Raw genomic sequence first — 23,527 nt, 5'->3', positions numbered from 1 at the left:
TGACTAATTGCTTCATATCTGACTTCATACTTTAATATCTGATATTATTTTGTTTCCTAGTTCCCATGATCTCCTGCAGATCTGCTGCATCTAACCTACCTGCCTGCCCTACGTCTACCATTACTAAACTAATAATGCAAATTTTAGGCACTCTTCATTCATTAGCCGCCGAGAGCTGTCATTGTTAAAGTCTCAATCAAGTTTAGTATCATTAATAAGAATGAGTGAGTGTGAGACTCTTCCTGCTCCGAGATTCACAGGATCTGAGAGCACAATATGAGAGAGAAAACTTTCCCCTGATGATTCTTCAGGAGAGTTGGTTCATTGCCATTCTCTGCAGGAGGTATTTAACAGCATGCAGCTCTGAAAAAGAGCTACATGCTATTTTCTATCTTATGCTATTTTCTATCTTACCTTATATAAATAAGGTAAGATAGAAAATAATCTAAAATATTTGTAATGTAACAATCTTGCAATGTATTATTCATACGTATCAATACATTTACATGTAAATATATTGATTACATGTGCTTTCTGAATTGTATTTAAATCATGCACAATTGTCATTAACTCATATAGAAGGCAGTTAGTTCCTTGGTTCTGCTTACAATGCACTATTCATTATGTGACTACATACACCTATCCAGCAAAAAAGTGACTTTGAAAATTGCTTTCAAATGTTGGCAGCTTTGTATGCATGTCACGTCAGAATAAATCAAACAATGGTGTTCCTATTTGCACCTATGAATCTAGTGTTGAGTCAAAATTGCTGATCCGTGGTTATCTATTTTTAAATGTTCCTTTCAAACATGCCAATATCAATTTAAAATGTTTCTAAGCATCTGGATATTGTCATAATGTACAACATGATCTCCAGGTCTGCTGTATAAATATGGTGTGAAGTTCATGTTTCTTGTCATCTTTTTATTATTGCAAAGGGTTTATTCTAACTTTGATGCATTATGTCAGAATGTGTTGTGATATTTTGAGTCGGATGCCATATGGCATGCTGACTACAGATATATATGCTGTTATCTGAGAGAGAACATTACATGCATCTGTGTTTTTCTTAAAGCTGCTAACACAACATAAAAACAAAAAACAAAAATCACGCTGAGTAATCAAGCAGCTATTCTGTGTCACAGCATGTTATGCAGCTAGCTCAAAAACAGATTCCAGTTTTGTATGCAACACACTTTGGATGGCGTCAATGGGCATTGGAGTCCTTTATTTTACACTCACCCACTTATCCTGGTGATTTTTTTTCTATACAAAATAAATACGCTACATGTAAATGGTGAATAGTGAAATGTGTCCTTTGGATTTATAATTATATCATATAAAAGGTATATTACCTCTCACAATGGTTTATGAAATGCTTTTTTTTTTCTTGCTGGAGTTTTCTGGTTTTGAAGAATATTTTCATTTTCTTCAATTGGTGCCATGAGGCCTATAAAAGACCTTACCAACAATCAGCATACAGATACATAGATAAAGCATAACATTAATTTACTTTCCCTGTAAACAGTTTAGTTATTTTTCATAACAAAACAATATATATATATATATATATATATATATATATATATATATATATATATATATATATAAAAAGATATATATGTGTGTGTGTATAAATTTGTATATATATATGTATATATTTCTCCCACCAAACTCGGATCTTAAAGCGAGGCAAAACGTCATTTTTGGGGATTTTGTATATATATATAGTCCTCCTGAAACATGAGGAAACATGAGAGTCAGCCCACATCTATATATAATAAAAACAATTGGGACTTATCACGCTGATACTGTGAATATTACCATCTTATTGTATACACTCTATGTTTATATGTTTAATAAGCTGTATATTTGAGCTGACATCACAGTATTTTCAGGCATTGATTGGTATTGAGGTACCCGTTATTTCAACCCGTCCTATTTGCGCCTTATCCTATTTACACTTTTATGTATAATAAAAACAAAGGATGCACGCTATACAAGAAAAAAATATCTAAGTTACTAGTCCGTAAGTAAAAATACTAGAATCTCAGTGTTCAACAAAATGACTACGACGAGCATAAAAAATTTAAAATATTTAAGGAAGAAATAAAAAAAAATAAAAAGTACTGTAACATAGTCATGTTCAGGGGCAGCAGAGCATCTCCCCCCCCCCCCCGGGCTGGTCCCATAGTTGGCTACATTGGGCTGGGTCACTGAGCCAGCTGCATTTTTTTCCTTGAAAATGTTCCTAATAGGCTGCTGAGTCAAGTCTTGCCCCCCTGGGCTAATATTTGCCAGCCCTCCCCTGGTCAAGCCCAATGATCATTTCAATATCTCTTACTTTCTACCACCAGTTCTAAATTTCAATTTCCCTGTGTATTTGTTAATGTCAGTGTACATCTGAAAGTTATTAAGTTTCTGAATAGGGGCAGAAGTAAGACCTTTACTGAGTAAGGAAAACTCAGATCTATTAGGCTGGTGCTTTGATAAGTTAAAAATACTATTAAGCTTTAATGTTTCATCATTTACTGTATGTACTTTCTCCTTTGTCTTTTTTGTCGTCGTCCCCCTCATTTGCCCCTTCTTCTGTAAACCTGTTTTTCATAGGCGAGGCTATTTGAATATTCTCGTTTATATGTTTCCTGTTGTTGCCCCTTTCGTGTGGTGTTTGAGCCGAAGATAAAAAATTGTTGCTGTCCCTCGGGTCAATTTTTCCAATACCATAAATCTATTTCTGATCGGTAAGGGTTCTGCTGAAGGGTACTTTTTAGCTATTGGTCTCCTCGCAATCTTTTTGTACTATGCCCAAATTGAACAGTTTTTTTCAAACCAATTGTTGATAGGTTTGCTGTCACAGGGTAGATGTAATGCCTCCCAATCTGGGGTTAAATGTATCAAGCTGAGAGTTTTCCGGTGGGTTTGAAAAACCAATCAGATTCTAGCTATCATTTATTTAGTACACTCTGCAAAATGAAAGCTAGAATCTGATTGGTTGCTATAGACAACATCTCCACTTTTCAAACCTGCCGGAAAACTTTCAGCTTGATACATTTACCCTGTGGCGTGTGTTAATCCTTAATCCTTTTCCATTGTCTAACATTGTCACGTTTGTATCTGGCATATTTCCTTTCTTTGACCTTTACTACCTCTGTCTCAGTTTAGTCTAGCTTTTTGTTTAGAACCTTGTTGAATTTGTGAAATTCTCATTAAACACTTTATGACATCAGTCATCACCTTTCCACATTTATTACGTGTAAGTATATACAATCTGGATGTGCTGCCTATTTATTATACATTACAGTACATACTAGAACAAATAGCCAATAAACCAAAGCGCTCAGTCCAAGTTTGTGTTCATTAGGGAATAAAAGTCCAAATATACCAGAACACTCACTCCCTCCATACAAGGTGGCAGCCTTCCTTCAATTCTTTGGGTGCTAAAGTCAAATAAAACAAATTTCTAGAAAACAAATGAGAAGGAAACAAGGGCGACTAATAGTGGAGTAATTTCAGGAAAGTGGTCCTGAAGGATCAAGTCAGCTGATCAATACACCAAACTTGGATAGGTCACTTGAACCATATATATTATTTCCAGTCATGTGTGCTCATAGAAACATGAAAAGAAAACAAACAGACTAGTGTGATATTGTCGGATCATCAGTGGGTTTGCAATTTACCCAACCACCCATATATATGCGTACCAGAGGGATATAAATATTTGGCTTATCTGTAAATGGATTTGGCAAGGTTCAACAATGCTTTATCCACTTCTCTCCATCCAAAAGTATAGGGGAAATATGGAACACCCATATAGTATGGTATTTTAATAAAATCAAATTTATTGACAAATATATAAAAAAAATGCATGTTCACAATGTATAAAAAATATAAGAACTTAACTGCAATTCAGTTAGAGTGTGTACCAGTTAGTAGTCTCCTACCCTTAGGCCAATTGTGATATATATATATATATATATATATATATATATATATCACATTTGTCCTGCATTGGAAAACACATGTGATTGGCTGCAGATGAATGGGCGTTCCAGAAGTTAATAACTGTCAGCTCTAGTGTGAGGATTTTTTTTTTTAATGGGGATGTTTTAATTTTTCCCTATTTTATAACAAGTCTTAAGAGTGATTTATTCAATTTAAGGGGCCACTGCGTCCATGTATTATGTGTGTGTGTGTGTGTGTGTGTGTGTGTGTGTGTGTGTGTGTGTGTGTGTGTGTGTGAGGGGCCACTGCGTCCATGTATTATGTGTGTGTGTGTGTGTGTGTGTGTGTGTGAGAGGGGCCACACAGGGCTAGTGTGGTGGCTGGTCTCCTCCCTCCCTCCTCTGTGTGGCCTGCTGTGTGTCACATGGGACGTGCACCACATGACAGGTGCCGTCCCATGTGTGAAGGGGATGAAGACTCCACAGCTGCTAGATGGATAAAGGTAAGTTGGGGGAGGGGTAGGTAGTGTTTTGTGTGTGTGTGTGTGTGTGTGTGTGTGTATATTATGTGTATATATTGTGTGTGTGTGTGTGTGTGTATTTATTATGTGTGTGTGTGTGTGTATTATGTGTGTGTGTATTATGTGTGTGTGTATTATGTGTGTGTGTGTGTGTGTATTATGTGTGTGTGTATTATGTATGTGTATTATGTGTGTGTGTGTATTATGTGTGTGTGTATAATGTGTGTGTGAGGGGCCACTGCGTCCATGTATTATGTGTGTGTGTGTGAGAGGGGCCACTGCGTCCGTGTATTATGTGTGTGTGTGTGTGTGTGTGTGTGAGAGGGGCCACTGCGTCCGTGTATTATGTGTGTGTGTGTGAGTGGCCACTACGTGCGTGTATTGTGTGTGTGTGTGTGTGTGTGTGTGTGAGGGGTCACTGCATGCGTGTATTATGTGTGTGTGAGGGGCCACTGCGTGCATGTATTATGTGTGTGTGTGTGTGTGTGTGAGGGGCCACTGCGTTTGTGTATTATGTGTGTGTGTTTGTGTGTGTGTGAGAGGGGCCACTGCATCCATGTATTGTGTGTGTTTCTGTGTGTTTGTGTGTGTGTGAGGGGCCACTGCGTGCGTGTATTATGTGTGTGTGTATGTGTGAGGGGCCACTGTGTGTGTGTGAGGGGCCACTGCGTGCGTGTATTATGTGTGTGTATGTGTGAGGGGCCACTGTGTGTGTGTGAGTGAGGGGCCACTGTGTGTGTGAAGGAAGGGGGGCGCCCAAACTGATGTCTTGCCTAGGGCCCCAAGAGTTCTCAATCCGGGCTCTGCTCTTAGATGGACAATGATTTTTTGCATCAGCCCTGCACTGAACAGCCTGGTGCTTCATTTCCCTAAAGCAGGGTGACCATATGCTTGTAGTCTTCCTATGTCAGTGATACTTGTTTAGACTTTCTAGTGCTGGGGCTGGTTAAGTATTTGTGCAAATGGGCATAATGCCCATTTTTTTTACATTTGTTTTCTACATTACTTTAAACAGTGCCTGTGAGCTACCACCACCACCACTAACAACTATGGAAGGAAAGATACTGGAGCCCCCATTGGAAATAACGATAGAACAGCATTGTTCCTGTGATACACAGTTGCTGGTCACAGCTAATTGTTTAATGAAAATGGGCTAGCCCAATTCTGCAGAAGGTGTTATTTATAAAGCCAAATGTTGGGCAAGTCACTATGGATTTGATAGTGAATTTGCAAGTGGTGATTCAGTTGAATCAATTCATCCATCTCTAGTCACAAAACAATAACATTTAACAACTTACTGAATACCACAGCTATATGTACAGAGATATATTTGTTACCTTGTGCCGTAGTCTTATAAATGGTGAAAAGGACTTAACACCAAGCTCTTCCTTTGATGGCCTCCCTTGAACTAGCAAGATAAACCAACCCAAACACAGAATAGTTGTGTGCCAACGTGACATCTTGCTCTGATAAAAGATAAAAAAAAGCCAATTAATCTAACAGCAAACACAGTAAGATTATACCATTATAACATTCACAATAAGACTTAATAGCTATAAAATAGCCAGGGTCATTTTATTTCATATATTGTAGAAGTTGCAATGTGCAGGTCATTATAAGTTTTTTATGATAAACTGTTGGGAATCATTCACAAATGTAGATTATGTTAGTCATTTACCTAGGCTTCTAAAACTGTGGAATACACCTCAGAAATGCTGCACGAGTAGCCTTTTTATTGGTCTATGTGACTAAACCAGCTCCATCAACATTAAAAGTGAATATATTGCCTTCACCATGGTGTGCCTCAACGGTTTACCTAATGCACATCTACATGCAAACCTCCTCTCTATACTCAGCACCCACAAATTAAAAATACTCCTCAATGTACAGATATGCAGAAAATACTTCAGAAATACACTGTGCAAAAGTGTAAATGTCACATGATTGCCCAATCCCTTACCTCTAAAGTTATTTCTTTAAATAAACATTTCAGTTTTTCTTGCAAAATCCAGCTCAGGTTAGCCTTGTATATGGCCTAAGATTATTATGAGAATGAAGGGAATGTTTTTTTTTGTTGCTGTTGTTGTGAAACTTTTTATTACCATGCTTGAATTCATCTAGAAATGTGCTTCTCACTTGAAGTGCATCGTAGAGGTTTAAACTGGTCTCATTGATTAATCTAACTACAGGAAATGAGTTTGAAATGAAATGCGATTTTAATAATTGAAAAATATACAGAAATTGCACCAGAATGTGGAATTTGGCTATCAAAGTAAAAACCAGAGAGCTGATGCCTTATGGGAGGCAGAGGTATGCCAGTATTCAAAGGCAGTACCTGCTAAGTCCCACCCCTCACGTGCCAGCCCTGCACAGATTGTATGGGAGGGATTTAATATGACACTCATGAGGAAGCTGACTATGGCCAGGGCAAGTAGAGTTTCTACTTTGTGTTCTGGAGGGGGAGGGAGAAGTTGAGAGAGGAAGCATGAGTCCATGGGAGGAGGGTATAAGTTGAAGAACTGGTGGTCAGTAACTAGTTTCCATGTGTTTGCCTCAGCTAATACAGTGCATTTCTGTATCTCTGTGTTTAGTGTTTCTATCACAATGACAAAGTAGTCAATAACATGTCGGACAGGGTTAGTGCTACCATTAGGTGAACCTAGGTTGCCTAGAGCGCCAATGGTTAGGGGGCGCATAAAACATTAAATGAGTGACATAATGCCACGTATCCAGTGATTTTAATGCTCCTCCGGTGCCACCATACAGAGCAACGGCCGCTCACATGAAGGAGAAGCAGTCAGCAAAATTCTTACGTGTGTAGCTGCTGGTTGCTGCTTCTCCATATCAGTGCTAATGCTGGGAGTGTGATTCTTGGCTATGATGTCACAGCCAAACAACACACTACCAGGCTGAGGAGACTGCGGGGATAGGGCCTGCATCAGCTCCTTAGACATGAAGAAAAACTCCTGTCTTGTTATAGAAACTATGGTGGAAAGTATCCTCAGTGCTAATGTAATAAAACTGTATAATTCCCTGTATAGATCTGTCTCTTTTTTTGTCATTCAGCATTGTCTCACTTGGCATGTATCAGGTATAGTCATACAGTACTTTATATCACATTATCATCATAATATATTATCATCACAGTACATTATCATCACAATACATTGGGTAACTATATAATTCTCAGAGAAGATTCCTTTGTAGGTATAAATGTATAATTTACTTAATGTTTATGAGAACTATGAGGGAGGCAATTCATGAAGTGAATGTGATAAATTGCAACCTATTATGGACGGATAAAAACCAAAGGCCTGAACAAGTCTGACTATAAGAAAGATATACATATGCCTATTGCACAACATTTACTGCACGTGTGCCACTACTTGAAATATGTAGTAGAAACTGCCCAACTGCTGAATTTGTAGTTATATTATATTGTAATGCAGTCTACAAAACACTTCTAAGTCTCTTTTTTTTTGTATAACTGGCATGATTGTCTAGGGCCCCAATGGCTGGAGGTACCTAAAACACTGAATGAGGGACACTCATCCTGTGTTCTTAATGCCCCACGACACCTCCAGAAGGAGCACTGGCCACCAACATAAAGGATGTCAAAGCCAAGCACCGCACTCCCAGTCTGAGAAGCAGAGAATGCTGCCCCCATCTCACTCCTGTTTAGATAAGAAGGAGGAGGGGTGGACAGAACAATGCCCAAGGGGTGGTGACACTCTGGGGGGTGAAAGGGCTTCTGCTGGCCCTGCCTGTAATCACTACAGTTGCTCATTCGCACATTAAGAAAACATAAGGATTTGACGATGCATATGACATTGCTCATTTAAGGCTAATTTTTTATTAAACAATTTAGTGAACTGTGTAGGTTAAAATGAAGAAATAGATACAAATGCATCTGCTTATTCTTTAACTGCATTACTGTAGAGCTCAGCACTCAGTTCAAGCTCATTGAGCATTCTAGAGTAACCAATCTTTCTGCTGGACTTCAGTATTGTGCGTTACAAGGGAGAAGTGCACATGCTTACTAGTAAAGCTCCAATAGAAAGATTACTTAGTAGTATGTAATAGCTAGCTCCACTGACTCCAAGCAACAACAATAACACCAACCGATTTCCACAATAAGAACTGCATTCTGTTGAGCTTAAGTTGTACTTAGTAAATGACAACTAATTTCCAGGTCATTCCACAGAAATATCCCATTTTATTGTATCATTGTATATCTGATTAGTCGAGTGATGGTGAGATAATGTGGCATGTCCACATTTCAAAATGTTCATAGAGAACTGTACCAATCAATCAATAAGTGAATTATTTTATTTATCCAGGCACCACTGAGTAAGCTCATTTACAAGGTGGACCAGCATTAAGTTAAGTAAAATTTAACAATGCATTTATATGCAAACAAACATAGAATATATGCAATAGTACAATGGCACAGGTATAGCTGTAATAGACAAAATACATACAAATACATTTGGGTTCAAGCAAAAGACAGTCGGTAGGATATACATAATAATGGGGTGCAAGTAATTGAAAAAACACAATAAAATATAACACACGTGGTTTAGTATTGCTGTAAAGTAAAGGTATTATAGCCCATTTAGGATGTTGACTAAAGGGGATTCTAAAATGATTTGGTATCCATAGTCAGTTAAAAAAAAAAGAACAGACATATCATTGTCATCATAGGGCATACCCATCAACATTTACAATTATGAAATTGGGAAATACACCATATACCACTTTGCCCAATGCCTACGACCACATGTAAAGGGGGGGAGTTGAGAGGCTAGAGTTTAAGAGCAGAGTTCCGTGGTAAAGTATGTCTACATTACCAAGCTATTAAGTAGCACAATGGCATTATGGCTTACCAATACAACAAGGCCTTCAATTAGATGGAACAGACTGATATGTGTGTAAAAGAAAATACAAGTTTGGATGCTAATGTATTGCCTGGATAATTTTATGCTTACCTAGATAATGGTGCTAATGTGTGGTGGACATATCTTAGGTTTTTGAACTAGTTACAATGCATTGTAAGCAATATACCACTTAAGCAAGGGAAATGTTTTCTGGATATTTGAACACCTATACCAGATGGGCCCAAACTGTTTTCTGAAAACATGACCTGTTGGTAGCTCTTGAGGACTGGAGTAAGAACATCTCTGACCTATATGGATAATTAAAATTGCAGTACAAATGGGTATTGGATTTAGTACTGAATGATATAAAAAGGGGGTTAAAGATACAATTTGTAGAAAGGAATAACTTACACAAATCTATTTGACTCCAATAGATTATGAGTCATTGTAAGGCTAAGTAAGCAGGATGCAAATTCAGCATCTGTGCACAGTGCAGATGTGAAGACGATGATTAGAGTAGTCAGAGGCCAGTCACTGATAAGTCACAGTTCATATCATAAGTCACAATCACAAATAGAATCATTCCCCAGATCAATCCTGGAACAATAAGTGCCAAGGGAGCTGTTAGCGCCATTTATAAGACTATAGAAATGTGACATTTGTTGATCCGTATTCATTGGTTTCTTTATGTTAAAAGCTTTGTAATTGGCCTGATTCTCCTGGGTGATTAAATTATTCAGCAACACAAGTCATGAATTGCAAAACTTCATTTAAATTTCAGGATCACATTAATCAGTTTTCCCATCTCTACTATGAGTTGAGATTGAAATTTTGATTTAGTAGCCACATTTATTACAAATCTCGGACTATGAAGCTCCATGTTTGGCAAAAAAAAACAAGGTCCATAAAATGATAGGCAATCTGCATTCACAATAGGGTTGGAGAATCTGGAATACTATGAACAATAACTAGAAGGACAAAAACAACTGACATTTTTCAATGTCCACAAGCACCATGTTCAAAGATGATGAGTCTAAATTATTTTACCAGTGATTTTAAACACTGATTCAGACATGTTTCTTTTCTGCATGGAGATTCCATTAACTGTCCTACTATCCAGACTGGTGGTCTTTTGGGAGACAACAAGTTTTGAAAACCTCAAGAATATCCTTCAATACTACATAAGTAAACAAGCAGCTCCACTTCTCCTACTCGATGCTGCCTTTTATGTAAACCGACCCCAGTTTCTCCCTTGTGCACTGACCAGTGGGAACAGGAGCTTCAATATCTCTATGGAGACAGAGGTTTCCAGATCCCTGTCATATTCACGGAAACAAGACCTAGTAATAGGAAGTATTGATGTGATGCCAGATAAAGGAACATGTTTTAAAGAGATACTAAACTACTGTTTGCAATTGGCATGTGTATTATTCCTTCTAATACACGGTTTTTCCTACTGAACACTAAAGTTTTGACATCAGAACGGGGGCTTAAAGTGGGCAGAGCACCTGGGCATTAGCAGCGGGAGGGGATGGATTGGCAATAGACTTTTCCCAGAAGGCCAGTGGCACCTGCAGGAGGTCTAATGAACATGTGGGGGAGGTCTGATGAGCAAGTAGTTTTTCTGGAGCAGAAAAGAACACAATTAAGTTCTCCATTTGCAATATTTTTTATAGTTTAAATGATGGCAGGGCTATGCATTTGAGAGCATAACTTGGGATTAATGGAGATCACACAGTTCTGATTAGAATATGGGGGAGATGGTCATGTGCGGGGAGATCCAGATGGCACATAGGGGAGCTCTGACAATATGTGGGGAAGATTTGCAGTACACATGGGTGTCTGAGTGCATTTGGGTGCATTTTGACGGTATGTTAGGCTTTTCTTGAGCACTTGGAAGGTCTGAGTGGCATGTGGTGGAATATTGGAAGTGTAGGTGAGGGGCATTTGGGAGCATTTTGGGATGAGTGATGTGGGCATGCCAAGGTTGCTTTGGGGCTGTTTTTTCATTCTTGAAATGAATGGTAATGTGCGGTTCTTATGAAGGTTGGATGTATGTATACTATAATGCATGATCTGTGTTCACTAATTGCTCAGCTTTCCATATTTCATGCATTTTCCAAACATGTCCCAACATTCCAGAACACTAAAAATAGCAGGTTGTGAAAGCTGCAATAATAGTTTGGAAAGAACAACACAGTCCATCAACAGCCCCGTCCTTTAACCCTCCTAATTTTGTTTCCTAACCTATTGCTATTTCACTCTCTTTCTTCCCCTCTCCCTTGCTCTTTTCTCTCATAGTCCTCAATGTTCTTTCCATCCATGTGTTTCTACCTTCCATGTTACTCACCTCCTCCCAACTCCCTGCCACCTTTATTCCTCCTTATTCTCTACAATTCTACCGCCACTCCACATTCATGACAGTGAGAATCACTTACAGGTACAACAAGAGCAGAGTCTAACCATTAATATTCACGTCGGTAGCTATTCTTTGTTTTTCCACTTTAATTTGCCTTCAAATACTGGCCAAGCCCCCTTCCTGGGACACTTCAGTGCTGGGGAGAGGAAGCCTTAGCAGGTGCTTCTTCTGGGCGTCATGACTTCACACTACACCTCTGCATGAGAACTCATGGATTGCATGACATGACAATAATACTCTCTGTTTATACAGATAAAATATACGTATATTACTTGTATAAGAAATTACTAATAACACTGGTTAATATGTATAGTATAAATTGGTTCCAGCGAGATATCAAATCTAAACATATTTTAGAAAAAAAGGTTCAATTACAGCTGATAGTTTTTTATTCAGTATTAGAGACTTGAGCTTTATTTATTAAGACCCTACAATATTGAAGATTTCCTGTTGCACAATTTATCAACAAACGGTCACCGGGGCAGCTCAGCAATGCTTAGTTAGCTATAGGATAAATAGGCTTTCCCATGATAAATAGGCTTCCCCATATCCCCAGGGGTGGCTACCATCGGCGATAGCCTGCATTAGTCTCCACCAGCCTGAGGGCTTTGATAAATTGGAATAAGCCTTAAATCTATAAAAAATGATGAACAGACACTTATGGCTGTTAGTAATCCTATAGAAAGATACCCTTTTGAGTTTAAAATATCTGAAAACATGAGCAGTAGGTCAATAAGGTTATATGCAATGTGCAAAAACTGAACTCCTTTCATGGTATGAACACTTCCTCATCTATCTTTTTGAAAGATGCATTTGTTGCTTATCTTGCACTCTAATCTTAGTGACCCTTTAAAACCAGGTCTACAGGTAGTAATGATTTTCACTCACTTTAGCAGTATGGCATCCTAAACCATTGTAAATAAAACAGGAAAGAAATATACCAATATTATAAAGTGCTTTTTAATAACTATGTTTTATACCAGTGCTGCTTGGCATAGGAGAGATGTCTTTTCAAGTAGCATGATTGTTATTCTGTCCTAATAAAATGAGTCTTGCATACCAAATTTAAGAGTAATAAGATGTACCCATAATCACATTATTTTATTGACAGAAGATGAAACGAAAATATGTTTCAGTTTAAAAATCCACTATGATATCTGAACACCAACCTTATTGTGATATTATTTGTTGTATACTCCTGTTCAGAACACTTTCCATCCATCAGCTAAATTACTATGTTTATCTGTTCTGTAACTTTCATTGTAATATAATAACCTTTCAATACTGTACGCAGAACACCATTTTTAGACATAATAAAGTATATGGTGTAAACTATTTTGGTGTAGACTAATTGTATAAAGCTGCATGTGGTACAGGAACCAATTAAAGGTTTAACTTACACTCTGTGCTATGTAGTTAGATCCCATAGATTGCTGAGGTATTTTTAAACAAAAGTCCCCTCATTCTGTACATTAGCATGTGACATGACTATAATGAGCTTCCATGGTTTAAAATGATGGTAGTTGCCTTGCACAGAATGGTTACTTTTATTATGAAGTAATGAGAATAGCGGGTTGTTGCACATTTAAATATCAAGTTTATAGTTCTGTTCTCTAATAGTTATCTATCTAGTGTCATCTACTCAATGCACAGTGAAACATACAGGAATGATTTATTGCTTACATATAATGAGGCTCATTTAGAGTTGGACATATGTAAATTTTGGACATATGTAAAATATATCACCTTGCGTCTGGAGAAGCAGAATTGGAATGAGTACAGGGGTGGTTAAGTATAAGCAGAGTAAGGGTGTGTTCATGTAACTGTGCCATAATTAGACATTGATGCATCTATAGAAACACCTTTTAGGGGATGTATTTTTCGCGGGTACATGTCTCGCTTTTGTTAGGTGTCAAGGCAAGGCACAAATACTACTGTTTTTGAGAATCCAACTCAATATATAAACATAAGCACACTTCTTTTAACTTGTGTCTTTTCTTATGTTTGGAACACAAATGTGTCCACCTCTAAATAACCCCAATCCTTACATTTACACATGTCTTAGTTGGACATGCCAGCCCAGAGGAAATAGAAGTTGTACTACAATGTGTTCATACAGTTTTGTAGACTAAGGCATATTTGGAGATAATTCCTCAAAACTGATTACTAGGATATAAAATGACTCCTGTCTTCTCTGCAGAGGGAATTTATAATTAACTTGCAACTACAAATATTGTTTTCACTTATAACTAAATATGCTTAAAAAGAAAGATATGGTTAGTATTATTTTTTAGCACACATTATATTGTTGTTTTCACACGCATATAACGTATATGTTTTATATATTTATATATGTCTGCTCAACCATCACATTTAATTCATCGCAAGTACAATGTAGAAGCCTTATAGGCCTGCTGAGCCTAAAACAAGCTACTAGAGATGTTCACTGACCCCTGTGTTTTGGTTTTGGTTTTGGATCTGGATTAATTTTGTGTTTTGGTTTTGGTTTTTGGCAAAACCGCCCTCACATGTTTTTGTTTTGGTTTTGGCTTTGATCAATATTTTTTTCTAAAATCTCTATTTTTTTGCTAAAATCACATAATTTGGCTCTTTTTTGTTCCTACATAATTATTAACCTCAATAACATTAATTTTCAGTCATTTCCAGTCAATTTTTGTCAAGTGATAAGAACACTGCTATCCCTCCTGTTTCTGCATGAGCAATGGCACTGAGCAATGGCATGGAGACTGGAGAGTGACAATAACACCGCTACCCCTGTTTCTGCGTGAGCAATGGCGCTGGATCTCCTGGGGAGGGAGGTACTTATGGAATCCAAAACCTGTGAGATTCGACAACACATCAATGACGTTTTGCATCCATTCAGATCCAAGGACGCGCAAAAGTACTGAGCCGGCTTGCGAGCCTACTCGGATCCCCTAAGTTCGGGTAGGTTCGGTTTTCAGAAAACCGAGCCCGAGCATCTCTACTAGCTACTAATAAGGTTACAATCACAAATATATAAAATGTGTAAAAGCTACAGGAGCTTTTGGAAAAATAAAATTTTGCTGAGATCATGCAAAATATTTTTTCCTAAACACAACAGACTTCCTGTCAGCAATGTTGGACACTGTAACCACATATTGTAGACACATTGTGTAATAAATAACTGAGGCCACAGAACAAAAAAGTTTCCACTAAACTGCACAGCAACCATTTCAAGATCTCAAATGTTTCCTATTTCTATATATATATAAATGTTTCTAGTACCTATTTCATATAAGGCAACTGGCAAGAGTTTTCCATCATACTGTAGTTTAATTTATTTGGGAAGATACATATAAATGTTGAAACTCAAGAGCTCCTCCAGACTATTATTTATTAATCTTATTGAAAATCCCTTGAACTTCATCCATGCACCATTTTCTTGCATTTTACCCACTGCTTTAGAAAACAAAGCATGAACACTAAAGAGAAGCAATATTAAGGAAATACAACTTACTTTATTTTAATTTGTATTGTAATTTTTTTAAAGTAGTTACAGTTTATTGTTCAAAATATCTTGCAGCCCAGAGCTTATTACTTGGCATCTGTTCAGTATGAAATTTTAAATAAGGGCTTAAAAATGATTCTTGTAGAAAACTGCTGGCACACTGACAAGTCTCTTTAACAGAATACCCTTTGCTCTCAATAGAGAAGTACAAAAAGTGAAAGATTGCTGTCACACTACATAATAATATAGTAATATATACTATAATAATACAGACAGTGGGTAAAGTGGAAAAGAAAAATCTTTGGAATGTAATAATTTCAATTTACTCATATACATTTATTCATATATGTAATACTAACAGGTATTTCAAAAATAATCAAATGCTAGCATACTGATTTGGTCAAATGTAAATTTTCAAACTTGACCAGTACCAGACACTCAAATACATCTGGGTGTGAACTTATCCAACAACAATAATTGAAGCTAACATAATTAGTTAATAATACAATGATACAATGTTTGGACTACTGCAGTGCAATGGGTGTAATGCATTTGTTTTGCGGGAAGCATTCTGGAAACTCAATTACTCTCCGATCTGTAGCCAATTTTCTTTGTTGTGGGAGGAAATAGCCAAACTGCAAGCTGAGGTGTGTAGGATATCTGTATCCTTGAGTCCACCACTGCCTCAGAGGGTCCCCAGAAGACATTCTGCCTGGACTACTGTAAGCTCTGAAAGGGGGAAATATCCAGAGGGACACAGAAACATCCCACAAACTGTGCCACTCAAAAACTCATATGCTGCTCTTGCAGGGCTGGAACGTAAAAATAATATAGGAAATACACAACATGAGGATGTGGGGACTTCTAGCTATAGGAACAGGAAAATAAAATCTCCAAAAAGAACTACACTTCTCTTGGGGGATTCCATTATAAGAGGCATACATCTGGGAAAAGCTACTGATGTAGAGAAACAAGTAAGGTGCTTATGTGGAGCCATAGCTCCAAGGGATAAAAAACACATATTAAGAATTGTGAAAGCAACCTGACTAATGCTGAAATCATGGCAGTAAAAGATGAATTCAGAAAGTTTGGGGCTGCTCTAAAACAGGTGGCAACCACTGTAACTTTTTCAGCAGTATTACCAGTGCATAGAGGTGAAGACAGAACTCACTGCATCAGAAACTTCAATGTGTGGTGTTATAAGGAGAGAATAGACCACAGTCATGCCATCTGGCAAGATAGGGAACTATACCAAAGTGATCGCCTGCACCCATCTTCAAGGGGAACCAGATTACTAAGTGAGCAGTTTGAAAAGCTTCATCAGGAACTATTTAAACTAGCAGAGGGGGGCAGTGAACTAAACAGAAGTAAAACAATCTGCTCCCTCTACCAAGAGGTATCAATTCTGCAGGCTAATAGTACAGAAAACATATCCACAGCAACAGAAGACAATGCAGAGCAAAACAAAATAAACATAGAGAGAGGGAGATAAACATAGAAGATAGGAACAGAAGATGCACACACAAAATTCTTAGAGCTATGTGTGCTAATGCTAGAAGCTTAGCAAATAAAATTCTAGAACTAATTGCTTTAATGACAAGGGATGATCTGGATATTATGGCTATTACAGAGTCATGGTGCAATGAAAATCATGACTGTGCCATAGCTATACCTGGATATACTTTATTTAGGAAGGACAGAGTGGGAAGAATCAGAGGAGAGGTAGCAATGTATGTGAAAAAAAGCATTAAAACTACTTTAATACAAAGTATTAAGGAAAAAATGATGCCCTTTGGGTCACCATAAAAACAGGGGCAAGGCTATTCTTCGTATTCTTCGGGGTGATCCATACACCACCAGGTCAGGAAGAAGAACTGGACAGGAACTTACTGCAGGATATCAATAAAATGGCTTTAAAAGGAGAGGTAATAATTATGGGAGACTTTAATCTACCTGATGTAAACTGGGAGGAGTCTTCTGCAAGTTTCACTAGAAGTAGGGACATTCTGAATTCCTTGCAAGGAGCATCCCTCAAGCAAATGTTGAGGGAGGCCACTCGCAAAGACTCAATATTAGACTAATTCTTACAAATGGTAACAGAATATATGATGTAAATGTGGTGAAAACCTAGGATCCAGGGACCATCAAGCAGTATGGTTTAGTATAAAGACAGAGACCGACTGTCACACACCGGTCTCCAGGTATCTCCACCCGAGCATCAGTACGCTTGCCCTCACATTAATTCTTCTCATTGTGCAGGCTGTCAGCAGCAGTTTGCACCTGTGCTTGGCCTGTCTAGCTATTGGTCAGTTTTCCTTTATAAGGCTCCTCCCTTCACCTTTTCACTGATGGTTCTTTGAGTCTACACCTGATCTGTATCTACTCACCTCTTCCACTCATTAGTGGTAATCGCTGTGATCAACGCCCGCTACCTACTCTGTACGTACCGCAGACCTCCGCTGATCCGTTTCACATCCCTGTGGTAATAGCTGTGGCTCACCGTCTGCTGCATAAATGGATTCCGCTGATCTCTGCTCACCTGTTCCCCTCGTTAGTGGCAATCGCTGTGATCAACGCCTGCTACTTACTCTGCATGCACCGCTGACCTCTGCTGATCCATTCAACATCCCTGTGGCAATAGCTGTGGTTCACCGTCTGCTGCATACATGCATACCGCTGATCTCTGCTCACCTGTTCCACTCATTAGTGGCAATCGCTGTGATCAACGCCCGTTACCTACTCTGCATGCACCACTGACCTCCGCTGACCTCCGCTGATCCATTCCCTATCCTGTGGTAATAGCTGTGGATCACCGTCTGCTGTATACCCTGTACTCCATTCAACGCTAAATAGATGTTCCACTCCTTAGTGGTATTTGCTGTGATCAACGCCTGCTATCTATTCTGCAGGCACCGCTGACCTCCGCTGATCGCTTCCATTCCCCAGTGATAACAACTGTGGTTCATCGTCTGCCGCCTACTTTGCATTCCTTTGAACTTGGCATACATGTTCCACTCCTTAGTGGCATTTGCTGTGATCAATGTCCACTATCTATTCGGCATGTACCGTTGACCTTCACTGACCCATTCCACTTCCCAGTGGCATAGCCGTAGTTCATCCTATACTGCATACTCTCTACTCCATTGAACTTTGCATACAGGTTCCATTCCTTACTAGTAATTGCTATGATCATCATCTGCTATTAGAACTGTATTTCTCTGAACGCCGCCAAACCACTTCTCTAATCTGTCCACTGGGAACTTCCCTAGAGGTACACAACCTGCAGGGTGGAAGGAGCTGAAGCCCACATCTCCTTGCGGGGATCCCTGGTGAATACCTTCCACTCTGTTAGACTCCGCGCCTCTGGGGAAGTCTAGCCAATATCAGCTGAGACAGCAGGATCTTGATCGTCCTTCGTGCTCAAACCTGACACCGACTCATACAACACAAAAACAAAGGTGTTAGATTTTAGCAAGGCTGACTTTGAAGAGATGGGAAAATGTGTAAGTGACTCTTTGGCAGAGTGGAAGAACTTAAAAGGAGTGCAGGAGAGGTGGTAAAAATGAAAAAGTGCAATACTTAAGGCAACAGACCTTTGTATCAAAAGGGTTAAGAAAAGTACAAGGATAAGGAAGCCAGTGTGGCCTTTAGGAAATATAAGCAGACACAGGATTATGAAGACAACAAGGTGTATCTTGCTAGACAGAAGGAGGCTAAGAAGGTAATCAGATGTGCAAAGGCACAAGCTGAAGAGAATATGGCCCAGTCAGTAGCGAAAGGGGGCAAAACTTTTTTTCAGTATATAAGTGAAAGAAGAAAAACAAAAGGAGGAATAATAAGACTAAAGACAGAGAGTGAGGGTCTTGTTGAGGGGGACAAGGTAATAGCAGATCATTTTAATAATTGTTTTTGCTCAGTGTTCACTACAGAAAGAGCGGGGAAGGGATCACTGTTAAGTTGCAAGTTTAAAATGTTAAAGATAAGTGCTCTCTCCAATAGCACTGCAGCTCCTATATTAGATGGCAAAGATAAAGGCAGAAAAAAGAGCGCAAATAGCTGCGGATATAATGACAAACAAAGGAGAGAAAACATATATCAAAAGTGGCAATGTTTACACTTCTTTGCAATTGTGAGCAGTCCAGCGAGTGTGTCCAGTAAACCTCTCCCTCAACCTCACTACCGCTTACCCTACCGATGTCTCTGTGAGGCCAGGAGGTGATGTGTCCAGGTTGTTCTTCCGGAGCTTAACAGCGCACACGTCTCCTGTATGTTTCCGACGATGTTTGTGCAGCTTCTATCGGCGGTGGTTCCTGTTACTATGATGTGCTGGATAGGTCAAAAAGATGCAGTCAGTTCATTGTAAACATTGCCACTTTTGATCTATGTTTTTCTCTCCTTTGTTTGTCATTATATCTGCAGCTATTTGCGCTCCTTTTTCTGCCTTTAAGTTGCAAGTATACTCATAAAAATGAGGTAGCTACAAATACATTTACAGAGGAGAAGGTCCTAACAGAGCTCTCAAAACTGTAAGTGGATAGATCAATGGGGCCAGATGGGATACATCCAAGGATGCTAAAAGAGCTAAAAGGGGACTGATTATTCAATCAGTCCCTAGGTACAGGAGTAATTCCATAGAACTGAAAAAGAGCAAATATAGTCCCACTACACAAAAGTGGAAGCAAGAAAGAGGCAAGCAACTACAGACCAGTGAGCCTTACATCAGTGGTAGGAAAATTGATGGAAACACTCTTAAAACTAAGAGTTGTGGAATATCTCAAATCCAGTAACTTACAGGATCACAAACAGCATGGATTTATTGGGGGAAGATCATGTCAAACAAATCTAATTGACTATTTTGACTGGATGACTAAGGTAATAGATCAAGGAGGGGCTGTAGATATAGCTTATCTAGATTTTTGCAAGGCTTTGTAGACTGTTAAATAAAATTGAAAGCTTGGGATTGGATTCAAAGATGGTGGAATGGATAAGATCTTGGTTGCAGGGTAGAGAACAGAGAGTTATAGTAAATGGAGTACATTCACAGGAGTGAAAGGTTACCAGTGGAGTACCACAAGGATCTGTACTTGGACCAGTGCTTTTTAATATCTTTACTGAAGACATTGCAAATGGTATTGAAGGGAAAGTATGGCCTTTTGCAGATGACACAAAGATATGCAACAGGGTAGACATACCAGGAGGGGTAAAACAAATGATTGATGATCTAGGTAGACTAGAGGAATGGTCAAGAGAGTGGCAATTACAGTTTAATGCCAACAAAATGCAAAATCATGCACTTTGGTCTCAAAAACACAAAGGCTAAATATAGTACTAATGGCACTCTAATGGAAACTACTGAGAAGATAAGGGATCTAGGAGTCACTATTTCAGGTGACTTAAAGGCAGGTAAGCAATACAACAAAGCAATGAAGAAGACAAGTCAGATCCTTGAATGCATAGGGAGAGGAATCAGTAGCAGAAAGAAAGAAGTAGTAATACCACTGTATAGGTCATTGGTACGGATTCATCTAGAATACTGTGTTCAATTCTGGATTCCATATCTTCAGAAGGATATAAATACATTAGAAACTGTACAAAGACGGCAACTAAAATGGTGCATGGCCTACAGCACAAAACTTACTAGGAAAGACTAAAATAACTTAATATGTATAGTAGAGAGCAGAGAAGGGAAAGGGGGGACATGATATAAACTTTCAAATATATCAAGGGTTTGAACAAGGTACACGAGGGAAACATTCTTCAAAGGAAGAGAAGTATTAGAACACGAGGACATGCATTTAAACTGGAGGGAAGTAGGTTCAGAGGAAATTTGAGGAAAAAACTAGTTCACAGAAAGGGTAGTGGTTAAGTGGAATGGCCTCCTATCAGATGTGGAAGAGGCTAATACAAAAGAGCAGTTTAAACATGCTTGGGATAGACATAAGAATATCCTTATAAAGAATAAGGGATCAAATAAGTTTTAAAGGTTACCATAGGTTAGTAAAACAATGGGCAGACTAGATGAGCCAAGCGGTTCTTAACTGCCGTCAAATTTTATGATTCTATGTTTCTATGTAATAAAAACTGGGAATTTATAAAACAAAACATAAAAGTACAGTAAGCAAATCAGTACGTACAAACATCATGCATAAGGATGATAAAATAGTATATAGTAAAACTGGACTTTTTCAGGAAGTAAATGTTTAAAACATCATTATATAGTGGCACAGGAAATAACATTACAATACTGTGTCACTGAGTATATAACAATTTGGCAAACTGAATGAGACAGAAGGGGAAGTTTGACCCAGACGTTTTTATGGTCTAGTCTTGAATATTTATGGGAGGTTATTATATTTGAAAGAGTAAGAAATCCATGAGCTTTTGGGTTGGCTGTTCAAAAGGGATGAAAGCGCTGAATGGAGGCAGGATAAAGCTTGCAGTTATCTTAATGGGAACAAGTTCTACATAATGATTTAATCTTTGGAGGTTAAGAAACAAATGAGTTATTACCAACAGAGTATTGATAAATGATCTCACAACAAGTCAATCATCTAGCAGGCAACCAAACCTAACACAATTTCACAATAAATCACAGTCAACGTAATATACTCAAAGTTGAGGGAAACAAGACAACTATTATGGCATTCTTTGGAAACATTAAACTGTCAAGCCACAAGTGGAACATTGATAACATTAATGAATTCACTGAATACTGATGTTTGCGATGTTATAAACCATAATTTGCATTTTTACTCCTAAATTTCTGCACATAAATGATGTCCACTCTTGGTATAGTCATTCAATAACTGTGCACTTTCAGGAACAATCGTTTGGATCTGAGTGCAAGTATAAAGTAACTTCCCCTTTGGCAAATGTTCACATTTTATTTTCTTACATGATAGAATCTAAAGTTATTTATTCAGACATTGTAACTAAAATCGACACAAAAATGTAATGTATTTTTTTTAAAGTGATTAGAGATAAATATCAGATAAAAACTATATACAAAACTTTTGACCCCAAGACACACCTAAATAAATCCTTGTGGATACATTTGTTTTCAGAGATCACATAGTCAAACTGTAAGGGAGATGATGGTTGGCACCAAAGTAATAGTGTAGGATTCTAAAGGCCTGGTGGTATGGTAGAGAGGCAAAGGTCCCTCCAGTATTTGTTGGAATGAAACTAGGGACACAGGGTTAAACTGCATAAACTCATGTGGTTTTACTGCTTAATTGTGGCGTAATGTTTTGCCACCACAGCAGATAAGTGGCAGTAGTGTAATACCACAAGATCTTCAATATGCAAGGTTATTCAACATGTCACAAAATAAATAACAATTTGGTAATCTTATTTCAATAATATCAGTGGTGTGCAAACATAAACTACTAAAACATATGGGTCACTGAATAAATATATCTCACTTTAAACTTAAGCACTGTGCTTCAGTGAAATGAGTTTCAGTGGAAAAATACTTTTAAGAGACAACCAATTGCTGAAGAGTTAATTAGACCATTAAATTAAATCACGATAGACTTAGTGAAACTGTATAACACTTAAACACTTATCACACAAAATGAGTAGAGATGCAACCAGAATTAGTCCATCTTGTTCAGGTTAGATGCTTTAGCAGAAACGACTCTAGATTAGGGTCACTTTACAATAGACAGAACCCACAGGGGAAAATTGTAATCAAAGTGAAGTTACAGATGGACACACAAAGCTTTTCACTTGTACAAGATGAAATCAGGAATCGAATCAAACAACTTGAAATTCTCTCCTCAGCAACTATTTTATACAGTTTCACAATAGAACCAAACTTCTGATGCAATACAGACAAACTCTTATGACAAATGAATTTGCTCTATGTCCCTTGCACACTGTATCAGCTTGCAGATAAACTTTAAATACAGTAAATTTGGCTGGATTAAACTCTTCCTTCAGACAGCACTATAACTCCTCTCAATAACAATATTACAGTACTGGTCAGAGGTTTTATTAACACAGGCTCATGTTTCACTTTAATAACTTGAATATAGCAATGCAAAATAAACCATAAACTTATCTGTCTTCATATGAGTTCTGCTGCATCTCATGGGTAGTGGCAAGCTAGGTCTTTTCCTGAACTACAAAGATGCTTCCTTCTGGGCTGGCTTTTACACCTTGCTTTTACATACTTTGGCTGCAAACAACCCTCAGGACAAAAGTTAAGCAAAATAATTCAGTGGCTCTTTGTGGGAAGATTCTCTATTATACCAGTGAGCAATCACACAGCA

The 23,527-nt window shown here is 38.2% G+C and overlaps 1 protein-coding gene across 2 annotated transcripts in view; it reads right to left on the bottom strand.

Moving 5' to 3' along the window:
- The window catches only part of FSTL5 (follistatin like 5), a 497,380-nt gene that overhangs the window by 440,831 nt on the left and 33,022 nt on the right, over nt 1-23,527 (bottom strand). For both annotated transcript variants that reach the window (XM_075198057.1, XM_075198064.1), the window contains exon 2: nt 5,803-5,931. In XM_075198057.1, the coding sequence (XP_075054158.1) occupies nt 5,803-5,931 (129 nt within the window). The remainder of the gene's footprint in view (nt 1-5,802; nt 5,932-23,527) is intronic.

The sequence above is a fragment of the Mixophyes fleayi genome, chromosome 1 (assembly GCF_038048845.1).
Source record: "Mixophyes fleayi isolate aMixFle1 chromosome 1, aMixFle1.hap1, whole genome shotgun sequence".
Lineage (NCBI taxonomy): Eukaryota > Metazoa > Chordata > Amphibia > Anura > Limnodynastidae > Mixophyes > Mixophyes fleayi.
The sequence above is the reverse complement of the archived record's forward strand: the minus strand, read 5'-3'. Positions and strand labels throughout refer to the sequence as shown.